At 43.0% G+C, this 20,125-nt stretch overlaps 1 protein-coding gene across 1 annotated transcript in view; it reads right to left on the bottom strand.

Annotated features, from left to right (window-relative positions):
- LOC139539911 (insulin-like growth factor 1 receptor) overlaps window positions 1-20,125 on the bottom strand; it is a 190,110-nt gene that overhangs the window by 47,390 nt on the left and 122,595 nt on the right. Inside the window, exons 3-6 of the mRNA XM_071343302.1 lie at window positions 10,366-10,672; window positions 6,022-6,164; window positions 5,455-5,599; window positions 524-732 (exon numbers count right to left, since the gene is read on the bottom strand). Of these exons, the coding sequence (XP_071199403.1) occupies window positions 524-732; window positions 5,455-5,599; window positions 6,022-6,164; window positions 10,366-10,672 (804 nt within the window). The remainder of the gene's footprint in view (window positions 1-523; window positions 733-5,454; window positions 5,600-6,021; window positions 6,165-10,365; window positions 10,673-20,125) is intronic.

Here is a 20,125-nt window from a genome sequence, read left to right as displayed (position 1 = left end):
TGATTTTCTGGATTTTTGTTTTAGATTCTGTCTCTCACAGTTGAAGTGTACCTATGATAAAAATTACAGACCTCTACATGCTTTGTAAGTAGGAAAACCTGCAAAATCGGCAGTGTATCAAATACTTGTTCTCCCCACTGTATATATATATTTTTTTTTTAATTGTCTGATTAATCAGTATCTGCTTTTTTTGGTCCTACAATAATCGGTATCGGCATTGAAAAACCATAATCGGTCAACCTCTAATACACACAATATATATTTTACAGACACAATCTATTTTACAATAGTTATATTTTGTTTGGTTAGTCCTGTCCTTCCTCTACCCTCAACTTCCCATCGATGTCTGATGTCCATCCAGTTTGATTTCTATTTGCCATATGTTTTTAACTGTGCTGTTTCACAAAAGTTCTGAACCCCTGTCTTAGATAACATCCTCACAACACATACAGAAAACTTAGTTGTGATAACAGAGTGTTGCATTAGATTAAGGCTTCTTATTAAATCACATAGGTGTACTCACAGCTTGCTCTGTCTCCATTGTTGCGGAAATCTCCCTCCTCAAACTTCTCAGTGATGTCCGTCTTCTCCCACATATTGTGGATCTCAGACATGCAGAGTTTGGGGTTGAAGCGGAAGGACAGCCTCCCAGCCCTGATGGTCAGGTTATGTTGGGTCCAGTCCCACAGGTACTGCAGGCGCTGGTTGTCAATGGCAGAAAAAGCATACATCCTGAGGGGAGACAACAGACAGGTGTTAACTTACTAACACACCTAGCAGCTGTGCTGGCATAGATGGGACCAAACCATTTTTTTAATCAGTCAATTTATTTACTTTAAGCACACAATAGAGCACTGAGGATAAAGTCGTCAAAATGTTGTAGAGTGGTGGCCTAGTTTTCCATCTGGTGGATATGTAAAGTGTTAAGAGGAGAAGACGTCAGAGCGGATTGTGTTTCAGTGTGCGTGGGTGTGTCTGTCTAACATTGAGCTGTGCACACAGAGAGGGCCAGAGATGAAACAGAGCGACTCAGAGCCTCTCAGCTACATGGAATACCTTGGGAACGAGCGGAATGCCAGCCCTTCTCTAGAGCATTCCTCGCACTGTAACTCTAGCCTGGGAGGGATGACAACAAGAGACCTGAGAGGCTTTCCCACGACCCTCCTGGTCATCTCCAGAAACACTCTCCCTATCTCTGACAGGGGATAGGACCCTGGTGATGTCATGCTGCAGCCAGAATAGGCTGGGACACCTGGGTTTCCATTCAGATAGAGCCCTCTGGCCACAAACTGGTTGAATCAACGTTGTTTCAATGTAATTTGTCAGCGTATTGTGACGTGGAATCTACGTGGAAAATAATGCACATTTGATTTTTTTTAAAGTAATCAACTGCTGTGTTTAGGGTGAAATTTAAACCACAGGATTATGCCATCATACGGGTGTCCTGACTCTCTGAGGTCATTAAAGATCCCATGGCACTTATCGTAAGAGTAGGGGTGTTAACCCCGGTGTCCTGGCTAAATTCCCAATCTGGCCCTCAACCATCACGGTCACCTAATAATCCCCAGTTTACAATTGGCTCTTTCATCCCCCTCCTCTCCCCTGTAACTATTCCCCAGGTCGTTGCTGCAAATGAGAACGTGTTCTCAGTCAACTTACCTGGTAAAATAACGGTAAAATAAATAAAAATATCATGGTAACCAGGTTTCAACATAGACGATGTCAGACCATTGTTATATGAACTACAAATTAATAATTGATATGTTGGATTCACATCTCCATTTCAACCAAAAATATAAGTTAAAGAATAAGACTAAATAAAATAAAGTGTTATTTAAAGTGCATTTGAAGTTTTATTTTATTTAGTCCTATTATTTAACTGAGAAGACGTGAATCTAACATATCTATTACCAATTTATCGACAACTGGAATTAAAGGAGAAGTTTGCTTTTTAATAACCAAATCTCTATTTTTGATGTAAATGACATGTTATAGAAGGGTCCAGAGTCCAAACACTTGTTTTGCATCTTTTACTTGTTTTTGAGAAACTTACCCCAACCAGCGATTCACTTCCACGTCCTCGTTGTGCGTTGCTCTGAAAAAACATCAACAAATGCTCCAAAAAGACCCAAATACATCCTTTTACAAACGGAAACGCTCTCAGTATAGTGATGCGGGACTTTAGATGAAATTGTGTCATTCCGAACTTTATCCTCAACGTTATATTACATTTTGTGCGACTCAAGCTGTTTCCCCTATCCAGCTGTTCCATTCTCTGTGTAGGCTGCTGCTAGAATGGACAGAGGTATCGCTCGAGTCGCAACAAAATGAAATATAAGTCGCGGATAAAGTTTGGAATGACGCAATTTCATGTGTACAACATTTAAAGACCTCCATCACTATACTGAGAGCCTTTCTGTTTGTTCATGTTTTTCAGAGCCCCCGTACGGCACAATGAGGATGAAGAAGTGAATCACTGGTTGAGCTATGTTTCTCAAAAACAAGTGAAATAGCGGGGGAAAAAATGTCTGGACCCTTCTATAACATCCCATTTATATAAAAAATGTAATTCTAAATTAAAATTCTAAATTCTCCTTTAAACCTAGACTAAATCAGTGGCACAGATGGAACTATCCAAGCAGAAGATAGATCTCCTTCTAATGTTGATATCTTATTGCGTTGACAACTAAACACAATTCAATATCACTTTTGATATAGAATATATACAGTGGGGAGAACAAGTATTTGATACACTGCCGATTTTGCAGGTTTTCCTACTTACAAAGCATGTAGAGGTCTGTCATTTTTATCATAGGTACACTTCAACTGTGAGAGACGGAATCTAAAACAAAAATCCAGAAAATCACATTGTATGATTTTTAAGTAATTAATTTGCATTTTATTGCATGACATAAGTATTTGATACATCAGAAAAGCAGAACTTAATATTTGGTACAGAAACCTTTGTTTGCAATTACAGAGATCATACGTTTCCTGTAGTTCTTGACCAAGTTTGCACACACTATAGCAGGGATTTTGGCCCACTCCTCCATACAGACCTTCTCCAGATCCTTCAGGTTTCGGGGCTGTCGCTGGGCAATACGGACTTTCAGCTCCCTCCAAAGATTTTCTATTGGGTTCAGGTCTAGAGACTGGCTAGGCCACTCCAGGACCTTGAGATGCTTCTTACGGAGCCACTCCTTAGTTGCCCTGGCTGTGTGTTTCGGGTCGTTGTCATGCTGGAAAACCCAGCCACGACCCATCTTCAATGCTCTTACTGAGGGAAGGAGGTTGTTGGCCAAGATCTCGCGATACATGGCCCCATCCATCCTCCCCTCAATACGGTGCAGTCGTCCTGTCCCCTTTGCAGAAAAGCATCCCCAAAGAATGATGTTTCCACCTCCATGCTTCACGGTTGGGATGGTGTTCTTGGGGTTGTACTCATCCTTCTTCCTCCTCCAAACACGGCGAGTGGAGTTTAGACCAAAAAGCTATATTTTTGTCTCATCAGACCACATGACCTTCTCCCATTCCTCCTCTGGATCATCCAGATGGTCATTGGCAAACTTCAGACGGGCCTGGACATGCGCTGGCTTGAGCAGGGGGACCTTGCGTGCGCTGCAGGATTTTAATCCATGACGGCGTAGTGTGTTACTAATGGTTCTTTGAGACTGTGGTCCCAGCTCTCTTCAGGTCATTGACCAGGTCCTGCCGTGTAGTTCTGGGCTGATCCCTCACCTTCCTCATGATCATTGATGCCCCACGAGGTGAGATCTTGCATGGAGCCCCAGACCGAGGGTGATTGACCGTCATCTTGAACTTCTTCCATTTTCTAATAATTGCGCCAACAGTTGTTGCCTTCTCACCAAGCTGCTTGCCTATTGTCCTGTAGCCCATCCCAGCCTTGTGCAAGTCTACAATTTTATCCCTGATGTCCTTACACAGCTCTCTGGTCTTGGCCATTGTGGAGAGGTTTGAGTCTGTTTGATTGAGTGTGTGGACAGGTGTCTTTTATACAGGTAACGAGTTCAAACAGGTGCAGTTAATACAGGTAATGAGTGGAGAACAGGAGGCTTCTTAAAGAAAAGCTAACAGGTCTGTGAGAGCTGGAATTCTTACTGGTTGGTAGGTGATCAAATACTTATGTCATGCAATAAAATGCAAATTAATTACTTAAAAATCATACAATGTGATTATCTGGATTTTTGTTTTAGATTCCGTCTCTCACAGTTGAAGTGTACCTATGATAAAAATGACAGACCTCTACATGCTTTGTAAGTAGGAAAACCTGCAAAATCGACAGTGTATCAAATACTTGTTCTCCCCACTGTATATAGCCTATTAACTTGCCGAAAAGTTAACAAATTATATGTATGAGTCTCCTACTCAACCAAAAATAACAGTTAAATAATACGATTAAGCCAGTGGCTCAGCTGGAACTATCCAAGCAGTAGATATGCCTCTTTTAAACGTTGATATTTGGTTGTGTTGTCAACCAAATACAATTCAATATTACTTTTGTAATACAGTAAATAGCCTAAAGTTAAGGCTATCTTAAAAACGAATGTAACATTCAACCTTAAAATGAGTAACACATCAATGGCCACATTTTGAAGTTACTGTAACTTTACCTTTCTTATGTAATCATATAAAGTGACCACGTGCATGTTCAAGATAGCATGCACAATCGCTGTCATATTCTGCACAGAATCGTGAATAGCATTGATCACTTGCACCATGTGCTTTTAATGTAACTTCAACTGCAATCCAGTTCTTTGATTCTGCTATTAGATGAAACACAGTGATATTAATCTGTTGTATAAATAAAAAAAATATCTGACATTGTATACCCATTGGAACTTTTCTGTGCTTTTAAATGGTTGGAAGCACAGTGATAGACATTTGGGTGACGACTGAATCAAAACTCAGGCTTTGTTTTTCGATTGGAATTTGGTTGTGTTTTTAGATGGTTGAAAGCATAGTGATAGCACATTGGAAATTCAACACATTTTTGGCTGCCTTTTTGAGTGAATATACTGTAGGTTGTAATCTCACTGATCAACGTCTCAACCAAATAATACCCAATTATCCACATTGAAATAACATGGTGTGCCCAGTGGGATAGTTCATCCACCTTTTCATTATATAACTTGGAGAGATGCCTTGTTATGGTGGTTTTGTGTGAATTCCTTTGTACTGTAAATGTTATGGCTGGTAGCCTCTACTCATAAATAAATAATGAGTGAGGCATTCAAAACCTGCTGGGATACATTTGACATGATGGATTCCAAAAATCCATTTAAATCATCCATGTGTCAATCTTCCTGGTCAAAAATATGGCTGAACGCCGGTGACATTGGAGTGACAACATCTTTCCTCTCTAGGCTGTGGTTCAAGGCTGACACGTCCCCAAACACATCTCAGACTCAGAGAGCAGAGAGCAGCCTGCCGTACCCTTCCATGAGCTCCTCCCCGTTGATGTAGCGCAGGCTCTTGAGGAAGGAGAGCGAGCCTAGCGTGTGGGAGTGTCGGATCCTCACATAGCCTGTCACTGTCTGGATCAGCCCCATGAAGCTCTCCAGCTCTGAGGCGATGTTATCTGGGGAGAGGAGAGAGTCAGCAAACACTAGTCAGATACAACAGCCAGTGTGTGAAAACCACAGCTCTGAACACATCAAATCCCACAAGCAACTGTACTGCTATACTGTATGACTATACTATACTGTATGACTATACTATATGACTATACTCAATTCTCTAGAGGAGAATTACCCTGGCTCCAGCAAATCCAGAGTTGTACAAACGTTTTCATATCTAAAGATAAGCTGTAAGTCACTCTGTCAACTGAGCAAATAAATAGCATAATAGCATAATGTGATAATTGGTTTGGGGCACAGAGCAGGCAGCTGATGTAATGTTGACTCTGTGGCCCACACTAGCTCTCCCAGTGGCCCCGTGCTCTGTGTTCCCCTCCCGGTCTCTGGGGAGACAAACAGACTGGTTACTGGTACTGGTACTCACTGCCGCGGCGGATGTTGATTTGCAGGTTGCCTTTGATGACTGTGCAGCCCATTAGAGACTGAGCAGAATCCACTGAGTCGATGGTCTTGGAGTCGCAGATCTTATCACACAAGCCATCACAGGCACTGCAGAACATACTGTGACTGAGGAAGAGAAAGGAGGGGGAGAGAAGAGGGAAACAGTCAAGAAATGACCTTAACTAAATAAAACTACAAAAAAAGACAATTTCCAAGAAACATAATTAAGACACCTCACCCCAACTCACCTTGAAAATCCCAAACTTCCAGAAGTAAAAATGTGTCTAATTTTAGCTTTCTAAAATACAAGGACACTTTCTTTGTGAACTATGTATTTTTTATGAGTCCTCATATGAACCCATGGTTTCATGAGAAAATGACTCACTAAACAGTCCTAAAGACAAAACAAGACTGATATGGCAGAAAATATAGCAGGTTGTCGTTTTTCATCATGAATCTTGTTCTGTAGACAGCTCTGCAGTGGTCACTAGCTGGCACAGCCACAATGTCATAAAATCTTATATTAACCTCACACTAACCTTAACCTTAACTTTAAACACACTGTTAACCCTAATGCCTAACCCTAACCTTAAATGAAGACCAAAAAACACATTTTTGTTTTCATGGATTTTTACAATATAGCCAATTTTGATTTTGCAGCTGGCCTATCTAAGGCGAAATCGCTCAGTGCTGCCTCCGGGTCAAGACTCATGACTAGGCCTGTGGCGGTCACGAAATTTCGTCAGCTGGTGATTGTCAAGCAAATAACTGTTGGTCTCACTGTAATTGACAGTGAATTAACATAAAGACAATTAGCATCTCCTGGCTTCCACAAATAGCCTACAAGCCACTGATGCAGACCTTTGGAACATCAACATTTTAAAAAGTCTAATAAATCCATGCAATATAGCCTACACTTTCACAATAAATACATTATTTATATTAGACAGGTCTAAAGAAATATGATGTAAAGAAAATGTAGTCTATTTCAGGAGAAAAGAATAGCATACTCTGAGTTGCCCTGATGTGGCTATGCCAAATGGCTGTGGGCTACACTCATTTAGAAGAATACAATTGAACAAAGCTGAATAAAATCTAAAAAAATTGTGCGCACATGTGGCTATTCTGTGTTGAGCGGTTAACAAAGAACTAGGTACTCCTATATGCTTAATTTAGAGTTATCAATGTAACTTAAGTTGTTCTACAAACGTTGGGCTGTATGTTTTGATTTTTGTAAGGCTGCATGATGAGATTCTAATGATGATTTGAAAAAAGTCGCTTGAAAGGCATGAGCTCTGCTTAGTTTTTGCGCAGGCTGTACACACTCCACTCTCATTCACAATTTTACAGGCACTTGATAATGCCTCGGATTTCACGGCAGCATCACCTTTGTGGCCATAATGCACCCTAAAAAAATCCATGCCTTTTGAGGCCCGGAGTGCTGCGTAGTGCCCTTCTCCCTGAGTGCTGCGCAATCCGAAGCGCCTCTCACTCACATGGCTCTCGTCACGTGATCGGTGCTTTCTCACAGGCTACAAGTGAAGACAGACACATCGGGGACGGAACTGCGCGCGTCCTTATCCAATTCCGAGGTGCATATTGAAGATATTGGAAGAACTGTCCACATTTACTTTTCGTCAGCCAACAAGATAAGTAGGCCTAACGAACAGCAAAAGTACAAGCCTATGTCAATCTACTATGCCCCATAGTACAAAAGTCAACCTTTTTCATTCTGTGCGAGAAATAAATATTCCAAACATAGTCTGGTACAGTTAATACAACCACTAGCATAATTATAAAAATATTTTTTTTTTAAGCAATGTGGCTGACGAAACAGAACAGAACGTTTAGCTTAAAATGTTGATAAACTATTAGGCTATTTCTTTACATTATAAGCACAGCAATACGCACATGGCAGTAGGCCATAAGCGCAAATGTTCCATTAGTGCGAAAACGCCATTATCAAAAGTTACCGCAAATGCGATTATGCATGTAATGCTTTTATTATAAAGGTGCATTTTTATGGTGAAAATGATCTTCTCCAAACTTGAAACTCAGGCACTGCTTATGTGTGCCAGTTAGGCTATAAACCCTTTGTAAAGCAGATTAAGGTGATCAATTTTGTTCACTTTAGTTGTGATACAAACCTTATCAAAACATATGGGCTAGGCTACATGAGGTGTGCGACTATGATTCGAAAAAGTCGCAAAAAAAGGCAGTTTCTTATGCTGGGCATCATTCACAAGTGATAATATTTAATTCACAAGTGATATGTTAATATCGTCACTCATCAGACTATTCGTGATTTAATATTGTCTTTACATATAAAAAATAATATATGTGTGAAATTTGTTTTGATTTGGAATGGACAATTATCATGCACCTGTCTCAAAACAGGGGCAGAGGGAAAAAATACATACACTTAAATAGCGAATGGAGGACGCTTTTCCTGTGGTTTATTTTCACGCCAGCCAGGTAGGCTATTCTCCTGTTGTAAAGATAAACAATGTGATTAATATTAGGAAAGTTGAGAAATAAATATAGTAGGCCTAGTCTATAGAAACCTGATAGGATCCTCCTCTTTTTAGTAGAGGCCATCATTCTGTTTTTTCGCACAATTGCATAGCTATAGAAATGTTGTGCAACATGAGCTCATGGGCTCTCATGAAGTGTTTTTTTAAATCCCCTTTTTCTCCCCAATTTCGTGGTATCCAATTGTTAGTAGTTACTGTCTTGTCTCCTCGCTACATCTCCCGTACGGGCTCGGGAGAGACGAAGGTCGAGAGCCATGCGTCCTCCGAAACACAACCCAACCAAGCCGCACTGCTTCCTAACACAGCGCGTATCCAACCCGGAAGTCAGCCGCACCAATGTGTCGGAGGAAACACCGTACACCTAGAGACCCGGTCAGCGTGCACTGCGCCCGGCCCGCCACAGGAGTTGCTCTCTCAAGAAGTGTTTGATTAGATTTTCGATTACCTTTGCATTGAGTGATTAGAGTGATTAGAGAGACAATAGAGTGCTGAGTACCAGGCAGTTAGCAAGTTTGGTAGGCTACTAATGACCATCAGCACCATCAGAGCCTGGAGAAACTAATTACCGGGACTAAACAGTCACGTGGAAATTGACTGCCTTCGTGACTCGTGACCGCCGGTGTGGCGGTAATAACGTCACCGCAACAGCCCTACTCAATATGATGAAACCTGCAAAAAAAACTCAACATGGAAAGTTTGGAGAATGAAAAATCTAAATACGGTGATAAGTTACCCTGAGACATTAACAAAGACAGCCTCTTATTCAAAATTAATAATGTCAAACGGGGAAATGTCAAACGGGAAATGTTCTGAGTTACAGCGCTGCTATGATAAATCCCTCCTGAACGCATTCAAGCAATGTTCAGAAAGTCCCTTTTGTATCTGATGTTTACATTTATGCTTGCTACAGTATGACTACACCCTACGGGCCCGGCCGTAATTTACGGAAATTCACCAATGGATGAGTCTTGTGTACTGAGTACTGAGGTGAGCATCTTCCTCTGATTCGGCATTACCTGGAAAGTCCACAGGCTTGAATCAATCATGACGGAACATTACATTCTGCCCAAAGCATGTTTAGCTCTGAAGCTTCTCCTTGGAGAGGTAGCCTAGCGGTTAGAGCAGGGGTGTCAAACTCATTCCACGGAGGGCCGAGGGTCTGCAGGTTTTTGTTTTTCCCTTTCAATTAAAACCTAGACAATCAGGTGAGGGGAGTTCCTTAATAATTAGTGACCTTAATGCATCAATCAAGTACAAAGGTGGAGTGAAAACCTGGAGACACTCGGCCCTCTGTGGAATGAGTTTGACACGTGGGTTAAAGCATTGGGCCAGTAACTGAAAGGTTTCTGGTTTGAATACCTGAGCTAACAAGGTGAACAAATCTGTCGATATTCCCTTGAGTAAGGCACTAAACCCAAATTTGCTCCAGGGGCGCCATACTACTATGGCTGACCCTGTACAACAACACATTTCACTGCACCTATCTGGTGTATGTGACAATAAAACAATTTTTTTTGTTTTTAAGAATGTTATCTCTTAATGGACCAGGAGGAGAAGGTGTTGAGATAGAGGTGAATTATTCAGAAGACATCTGCATGCAGATTTGTAATGCAACAAAACACACACGGCCAGAAAGTCACCCCACAATCAATATGTCAGAGGACTGTTTACAGTAACAATGACTGGAGTGAAATCATGATAGTACTCAATATAATACTGTAGACAACCCATAACCAGGACCATGCCTGATACTGGGGAGCCCTTGAGGTGAAGTGTGATCTCTACTCTCTTACTTATTGCTCTCATTGCGTGTGAAGCCTGATGGACACTCAGGCATGCACTCCCCTCCGTGGATGACAAAGTGAAAGTCACCGGCCAGGTGCACATGTTCACACAGGTCCATGGTAATGCAGCGCCAGCCCTCAAACTTGTAAGTGTCTTGGGGGCAGTCCTGCACGCAGCGTCCCTCGTGGTAGTAGTGCAGGCAGGCTGCGCAGGCCATGTCGTCGCCCGGCTCCGTACAGCTTCCCAGGCACTGGGCATGGCAACACTCACCACCGTCCGTACATGCCCGCCGCTCACACTTCTTCTCTGGGCACACTGGGCGAAACAGACAGAGAGAAACAGGTTAGTGGGTCAGAGTAAACATTCACTATATTACTGTAGGTCTGGTTGCCCAGGTCAGAGTAAACAGTCACCATATTGCTGTAGGTCTGGATGACAGGGTCAGAGTAAACAGTCACCATATTACTGTAGGTCTGGATGACAGGGTCAGAGTAAACAGTCACCATATTACTGTAGGTCTGGATGACAGGGTCAGAGTAAACAGTCACCATAGTCTGAGTAAACAGTCACCATAGTCTGAGTAAACAGTCACCATATTACTGTAGGTATGGATGACAGGGCCTGAGTAAACAGTCACCGTATTACTGTAGGTCTGGATGACAGGGTCAGAGTAAACAGTCACCATATTACTGTAGGTCTGGATGACAGGGTCAGAGTAAACAGTCACCATAGTCTGAGTAGCAGTCACCATAGTCTGAGTAAACAGTCACCATATTACTGTAGGTCTGGATGACAGGGCCTGAGTAAACAGTCACCATATTACTGTAGGTCTGGATGACAGGGTCAGAGTAAACAGTCACCGTATTACTGTAGGTTTGGATGACAGGGTCAGAGTAAACAGTCACCATATTACTGTAGGTCTGGATGACAGGGTCAGAGTAAACAGTCACCATATTACTGTCGGTCTGGATGACAGGGTCTGAGTAAACAGTCACCATATTACTGTAGATCTGAACGACAGGGTCAGAGTAAACAGTCACCATATTACTGTAGGTCTGGATGACAGGATCAGAGTAAACAGTCCCCATATTACTGTAGGTCTGGATGTCAGAGTCAGAGTAAACAGTCACCATATTTCTGGAGGTCTGGTTGACAGGGTCAGAGTAAACAGTCACCATATTACTGTAGGTCTGGATGACAGGGTCAGAGTAAACAGTCACCGTATTACTGTAGGTCTGGATGACAGGGTCAGAGTAAACAGTCACCATATTACTGTAGGTCTGGATGACAGGATCAGAGTAAACAGTCACCATAGTCTGAGTAAACAGTCACCATATTACTGTAGGTCTGGATGACAGGGCCTGAGTAAACAGTCACCATATTACTGTAGGTCTGGATGACAGGGTCAGAGTAAACAGTCACCATATTACTGTAGGTCTGGATGACAGGATCAGAGTAAACAGTCACCATATTACTGTAGGTCTGGATGACAGGATCAGAGTAAACAGTCACCATATTACTGTAGGTCTGGATGACAGGGTCAGAGTAAACAGTCACCATATTACTGTAGGTCTGGATGACAGGATCAGAGTAAACAGTCACCATATTACTGTAGGTCTGGATGACATGGTCAGAGTAAACAGTCACCATATTTCTGTAGGTCTGGTTGACAGGGTCAGAGTAAACAGTCACCATATTACTGTAGGTCTGGATGACAGGGTCAGAGTAAACAGTCACCATATTACTGTAGGTCTGGATGACAGGATCAGAGTAAACAGTCACCATATTACTGTAGGTCTGGATGACAGGGTCAGAGTAAACAGTCACCATATTACTGTAGGTCTGGATGACAGGATCAGAGTAAACAGTCACCATATTACTGTAAGTCTGGATGACAGGGTCAGAGTAAACAGTCACCATATTTCTGTAGGTCTGGTTGACAGGGTCAGAGAGGAAACACACTAATGGAGCTAACAGATAAAGCACAGATCACTCTAATTAGCTTATATACAGTATCAAATTACAATTAATTCAAAGGTTTTTAAACTGGAATACATTTATGAGCTTCTTTCCCTGGAGAGGAAAAAGGGTTAAATGTGTTAACTATTATTAGACCTATATCAAGTTCTGAGGACAGGAGTGAGGATGGGTGGCATGATGAGACTCTGATTAAGCTGGACGGTGTGTGTGTGAGCATGCCTAGCCTGTACTGTGCTAGTTGGAGGTCGAGGAGAGGCAGGCTTTAGGATTAGTGTGCTGTAAAATTGTAATCGCTGAGCAGAGCTGGAGAACGCTCTCAGAGAGGAAGTGGTGTGCCGTCAGGGCATCGAATGTTTGCGCAGGGCCCCATGCTGCTCTATGCCAGCCTTGTTAGTAAACTGCAGAGCTGGCCCCACTACAGATAAATATTATTGCTGTTTGGGACTATTAAGGGAATTCGAGGGAGGGGAAAGAGAAAGGGGGGAGAAGTAAAGCAGTTGTATCGCCAGTAGATGGATTGCCGTTGACTCCAGGAGCAGAGGAGGGCTCCAATCAGACTGAGCTTCTCTGATACTACATCTACTGTATATGGCAGTGGACCAGGTCCCACTGACAAGAACCTACTGATGGACAGTGCACCCTTACCAGATTACAATGCATCCCTTTATTCAAGTGTATATTTTATTAAAGCAGCTACCACCCAAGACATGAGCAAAAAACTGCAGCAAAGAAAACCCCTCAGCTAATAGATCATTTTCAGTCAATTGCTTGAGAAACAACATTTCATTGGTTTACCAATACTGTGCCAAAAACGGGACAAAAATGACGTCACTTACAGAAATCAGAACTCCTAGAGTAGCTTCCAAGACATATGAACTTCCTTCAAGACCGTGAGAAAATCAACAGTAAAACAATTATGTGGAGAACACTGGCATGTTTCAAATTAAGATTTTAGCTTCACGAATAACAATTGTCAGTGTTTACTGAGGATAGCAAAGGGACTAAACCACACAGAAATGTGGAATCAATAACACCAGCATTACATTCTGGTTGAGAAATGCACTGACTTTGGTTACAATGGTGGGAAAGACAGGCTTCAAACATTTAATTTGGAGTTGATGCCCTATGAACTCTATAAGCACAAGACTATACATTTAATCAGCTCTGACTATCCGCCCAGGTATTAAGCCTATGCTGTTAGATGTTTAGACCTAAGTGGTATTAACCCATAGTTATTATGTGTATTATAATCCTTATGTATTATTTGGTGATGTTGTCCCAGGCAGGGGAAGAGGAGGTGAGGTGATTCTGTCTAGTGAGGAAACTCAGTAGTTATTTATAATGTATCAAGGGCCACCTGAGTTTGGACAGGAAAGGGAAAATTACTTTATCAGGGGCCCCAGGTATGCATGAGGGAAGGTGAGGCAGCATGTCCCCATGGTAAATGAATGACAGGAGCTCTAATCTGGAGGCCAAGGGAAGTCTACTACACAGAGACAGGCCTGGGTGTGGGCCCAAGTGAATGGATGTGGAGGAGCTCTTGGTGACTTAGTGCTTTTTACAAATGATTATCCCCTGTCTGAAGAGGATCTAACTCCAACTGAGAAGGCCACCGAGCGACACGATGACACTCCTGGTTCCTAGGCAACGGCCTCTTGGTGCCGAGCCCTGCAGGATTGGGGGGGGGGGGGGGGGTGGGCACACAACCACACACACACATGACACGTCTCCATCATTCTGTCTGTTCATTAGCCTCTGCACTAATAAGGTAATTCACCCATTGTGTGTTTATTGGGGTAATTAATCTACATACTGACATATAGAATGATTATTGTATCAGGTCACAGGAGGCTGGTGGGAGGACCTATCGGAGGATGGGCTCATTGTAATGGCTGGAATGGAATCAACGGAATGGTATCAAACACATCAAACATATGGAAACCACATTTGACTCCATTCCATGGATTCCATTCCAGCCATTACAATGAGCCCATCCTCCTATAGCTCCTCCCACCAACCTCCTCCATATTAGGTGTATACTGGGTGTGGTGCAGAGAGAGAACTAGAAAAAGAAAGAGAGAGAGAGTGTGTGTATAGTAGGAGTGTTTCTTCGAGACGTGTGTTTGCTTGTGTAAGATGTGTCTAGTGTCAGAAGATCAGCGGTGCTTTATGAACCAGGGGAGAGAGGGAGTGGGGCTGCTAAACTAATCTAAACATGAATATTTCATGCTGCTTTAGCAAACATCTGTGTAAGTGAAGAAGAATGTGACAATGCACTACAGCAATGTTGCAAAGCAAACACATCATACTCCCACAGTACCAACTAGCCTAGAGCTTCTCTTCTTCACAAGGGAGGAGACTCATCATTCCCACTCTTAACCATTTCTCAAATAGTTGAGATTCTTTCTCACATTTGGTCAAATCACAAGCTGAACATACAAGAGGTGAAATTAGTCATCAAACATTCCATTAGAGTTTTGTAACCAACAGAAAAATGCAAGTTATTTTCAATTGAAAAAATAAAATAAAAATCAGCTATTTGGTCAAAAGAACACAGACATGATCCTTCTTAATTCTGCTGATATCTTTAGCCAAGACTTAGGCTAATCACTCTATTTATTGCCATCCATTATTACTAATCCGCTCATCACCTTTAACACACAGGATTGATTGAAAACCTTTTCTAAACCATAAGACAGGATTGGTGTGTTGGAATGAGTATGGGTGGTAAATGAGAACTGCACTTCCTTAAATAGCCATATGGCCCTTTTATGAGCTATATATAGATGGACAGTTCCTTGTTCCAATTCCAACTCTCTAACCAAGGCTCTAGCTCAATGCTCCATAAATACCTAGCCATTCTTGACCTAGCCCATGAAGGCAAAAGCATTCATTTAACTAGCCTATCCAATACCAACACATACTAGGCATTGATCTAGAAGTTGAATCCCATGATGAAGGTGAGCAGAGAGAGAAAAGCAGAGAGGGAGAAAAAAACTGGAAGCCATTCATTTTTTGGAATTCCACCAAAAGGGGGCAGCCCAGACAAGCTCAAAGGGGCCTCGTTAGGAGAGGTTCCGCATCATTTGAACAGATCCCTCAATGAAGAGAAATTCCAAACATGTATACCTTTCGCTGGGAAGAAGAGGGGGTAGCTGCTGCCTCACAATCCATATAAGTCAAGCCAATTTCACTGTGTGACCAAACAAAATGTGGTATCAAGAATACAATCCTATATTTATAAACGCTCCAAGTGCAGCCAGCCTATTTCCACGCTGCTTTGCTCTACACACAGCTATGCATGGCATCGTGGGTTTCCACTGTTTCAGAGGAAAGGGAAGGGACCACCAGATTATCAAACAAGAAATGCACGACTGATCAGAGAGTATGTCCCATCAGTTTAGTTAGTTAGGCCCAATAGTCCTTATCAGGAAGTAATGGTCTATATTGCACAGTATTGTATCTATAGGCAATTTATGGATATCAATGAATTGAGGATAAAATGTAAATAGATACAGTGTAAATAGTGCACTTACTGTTATCTTTAAATTAGTAACTCAAGAGTTGATTATGATACTGGAATAATCAATGCCAAACACAGGGCTCCGATAAGATTGTATGGCCCCATTAAGAAAGCTAAGATAGCGGTATGTTGTGGTTGTGCCCAGTCATGTGTGACTGTCAGTAGAGGAGAGAGGCTTCGTACAGCTGACAACACACTCTTGCTGCAGAGATCCAGAGGGTTGGGGAGTGGGTGTAGGGGTTATGTACCACACTCTCATTTCTGCACAATCTCTCCCTCCAAGAGAAAACTGACAGGTCAGACGCCATAGACACTGCAGCTGCCCAGCCTGCCCCTGCTGCACGCAGCAAAATTACTGCAATGTAAGGAGCGGCACGGTCCATCTCCTCTGTAGTAAACAACACAATGAACACAGAGATAGCGACAGAGTCGGCTCCCCACAGAGACATCCACACATTCCTGTACCCTCAATAAACAGAGAATGAACGAAGAGCTACAGTCACAACAGTGCTGTAACAGACTGGAAAACCTACATGCTGTTTAAAAGCCCATTGACCCACTTGGATGTTTTTCCTGTGACATGTTGTTTGCCTGTGGTCTGAAGTCAGTGGAGTAAACAAAGAATATCTATCAGCTCAGTAATCAAGGAGTAGAATGTAAATCCCTTTGTCCTCTTCACCAACATACAATAACACACTTCAGGAGACTATGAAGAAATATGAAAGCTTGTTATGACTTGGCTCAAATACTGTATATCATAAATCCTGGATATGTTGTAGTGGGCTATGGATGTAGCAGAAGGATTAGAATGCTTGTTTTGCTGCAGGAATGCGACTGCAGGGCCAGGATGCCGATAAGTGATCTGAGACAAACGGAGGTTTGCTGACACGCAGCATCTGCATCAGAGAGAGAGCGTCAGATCCTTGCATCGAGAGGGCTCGCCTTGCTTGGCTGGCGGGGGACATGCGATGGGGAGCTGTTGTGAATCTGCGATCTTGGGTTTAGTAGCCTATGGGAACATCATGTGTGTCCCCCGCCCGCCCGCCCGCCCCCCTCCCCTCTCTCTCTCTCACCCTGTCTGTCTGTCTGTCACAATATGCTCTGCTCCGTTCTGATCTGATAAGGAGAGGTTTCAATTGATACCTGTTTTTCTCCCACATGACACTTCGTTGATCGGGAGAACAACATTTCTCCGTTTGACATTTATAATCCTAATATTTTATCACAGAATTTCAGTATTTCTTGAAAGACTGATCCTTGCAGAGAGCATTATGCACCAATCCTCCTCTGGGTTATTTGAATGCGTGGCATGTCGCTCTAGCCAAGGTGCTTGCGTCGGCTACTACAGTGTTTACATCTGGGGAGACTAGTGACGCATTTGCAGCCCGCACGCAACGATGCTGCAGTGGAATAGTAGCCTATTCTATGTGCATACCTCTACTGCTGTATTTGCTTACTCACAAAGTCATAAGGTGAAGGTAAAATAATCGAACTGGATACAGATTCAAAGGAATGTAATTTAAAGCCATGAAGATGGCAAAATGTGAGGTGATCATATATCTTTTAGATTTTTATTTCAACTGATCTATGCTTTTCAAGGCCAATTTAGATTACCTCTAGAAACAGAAATAAAAAATACTTAAAAATATATATATACTGTAGTAATAACAAAAATAACTGTTATTATTATACACATTGGATTATTATTAGTATTAGTATAAGTATTATTTTACATATTTTTCTAATCATAAATATCCAATTTGCCAGTGTCATGAATAGGATGTAGGACAGACTGTTTGGAAATCATTCATTATTAACGGGGGAGGAGTTAGAGGGGTGTAACTGGGAGAGATTTCTTGTGGACCAATAGCAGGCTTGCATGGGCGGTTCTGGATGATTGACATGTTATTGAGTCTGGAGTAGAGATGGTAAACAAGTCCTCTCTGGTGAGGGGAGTGGGAGGGGGAGCTGTAACCATGGTGATTAAACATGCCCTTTTCAGCATGCAGTGTCTTTATACCTTCAGGAAAAGCCTGAAAATATGTTGTTTGATACGATACAATACAATATTACTCTCCTAAACCCAATAGGCCAGTCCTCTTTGTTGTAGAGGATGTTGTTTTGCTTTCGCTGGAACAAAACCAAGATCTTTGTATTTCATCTGACCTGGAAACAAACCTACATCTGTGGCAAATCAAATGTACCATATGTTCGATCAGATTGGTTATCTCCTTCCTTGCCCTATTAACATAGATTAATTAATGGTTCAAGTAATCTGCACAAGCATCTATTTATTGCATTTTCCAGCCTGCACACCAAGGCTATCTATGAAGGTTGAAAATAGTGAGCTCAATGCTGGCCCCAGCAGTCAGGTACTGTAGCCCCTCATTTTGTATACAGTCAAACCTCTGCGTCTCAGATTACCAGCAGAGCCAAGAGCAGGAGCAGCAGTCTGCATCCGTCTGGCTGTGTAGCTCCCCCCGACCCCCAGCTCCCTGGTCTCCATCAGGCCACATCCTCATCCGCCAACCCGATTCTCCCCTGGAGCCCCCAGCGGATCACTCTAGACACTTGTTTAAACCACATCAGCACAGAGAGCCAGGGAGAGGATGCTTCCTACACTAGCACAGCCGAAAGACAAACCACACCACCAATCCAATACTACTGTTGCTGTTATATTATTTGATTTATTTAACCTTTATTTAACCTATTACAGCAAAGAGTTTTCAAGGACTATTTTAAATGGGACAATTTAATCAGATGTCTTGTACACTTAGAGACACAACATCCCCTGCACGTTTATGGAGTTACTGTACATGTTTAGCTTTAACATTTATTTTTCATGGTCAAACTCTGTAGAATCTACAATCATTCCAGATCTATTTTTCTCATGCAGACAGCTGCCTTAGGTAAGCCCGAAACATTTATCTTCAGTGTTTTGCACAAATAGGTGTACGTGAACTCATTCCTCCCAGCCCAGTGTGTTTGGGTCTCTTCCACTCCCATGCACACTAAACACCAGCACTGTGTTTTCACTGAGGTATGTGCTGGTCTGTGTGTTCAGGCATGCATGGCATTTCCCATCACCCGCGTTCAGTCACAACAACACACACCCTCCCTTCCACCCTCAGGCCTCAACCCACTGCAGCTGCTGTTGTTATTGATGTTGTTGTTGTGATGTTCATATGTACTTACACATATGCACTACATTATTATATAGAAATCTGTTTTCCAATCAGAGATGAGTGTGAGACACCATTTAGTGGAGAGCAGGCATATTGAGGCCTATTCTCCAGCAGGAAGTAAGCAGTAATGAGTAAGGAGCCACAAACACGGTCTTCTGTTATAAAAAATTTGAAATATTGTTGTTGTACTTTTTTTCAGGATTTCTGTAATATCAAAATGCTTTTAAGAATCAGGGAGTGGACACACATCTCATATTTATCAACTATCAGTACTGAGTGTTACACAAGTACAGTATATACAGGGAGTTTTTCTGGTCATAATCGACAGATAGTGAAAAAATCGAATATCTTTGACCCGGAACCTTCCTGGATCTTAAATGTGTTGTCTAATCATAGTGGTTGTGTGAGGTCATGGTCTTCACAGATGAAACAGCCCAGTCTCCCAGCCCAGTCTCCCAGCCCAGTCTCCCAGCCCAGTCTCCCTGCCCAGTCTCCCAGCCCAGTCTCCTAGCCCAGTCTCTCAGCCCAGTCTCTTATCCCAGTCTCCCAGCCCAGTCTCCCAGCCCAGTCTCCCTGCCCAGTCTCCCTGCCCAGTCTCCCAGCCCAGTCTCCTAGCCCAGTCTCTCAGCCCAGTCTCCCAGCCCAGTCTCCCAGCCCAGTCTCCCAGCCCAGTCTCCCAGCCCAGTCTCCCAGCCCAGTCTCCCTGCCCAGTCTTTTATCCCAGTCTCCCAGCCCAGTCTCCCAGCCCAGTCTCCTAGCCCAGTCTCTTATCCCAGTCTCTTATCCCAGTCTCCCAGCCCAGTCTCCCAGCCCAGTCTCCTCTCCTAGCCCAGTCTCTTATCCCAGTCTCCCAGCCCAGTCTCCCAGCCCAGTCTCCCTGCCCAGTCTCCCAGCCCAGTCTCCCTGCCCAGTCTCCCAGCCCAGTCTCCCAGCCCAGTCTCCTAGCCCAGTCTCTCAGCCCAGTCTCCCAGCCCAGTCTCCCAGCCCAGTCTCCCAGCCCAGTCTCCCAGCCCAGTCTCCCAGCCCAGTCTCTTAGCCCAGTCTCCCAGCCCAGTCTCCCAGCCCAGTCTCTTATCCCAG

Source organism: Salvelinus alpinus, chromosome 15 (genome assembly GCF_045679555.1).
Source record: "Salvelinus alpinus chromosome 15, SLU_Salpinus.1, whole genome shotgun sequence".
NCBI lineage: Eukaryota > Metazoa > Chordata > Actinopteri > Salmoniformes > Salmonidae > Salvelinus > Salvelinus alpinus.
The sequence above is the reverse complement of the archived record's forward strand: the minus strand, read 5'-3'. Positions and strand labels throughout refer to the sequence as shown.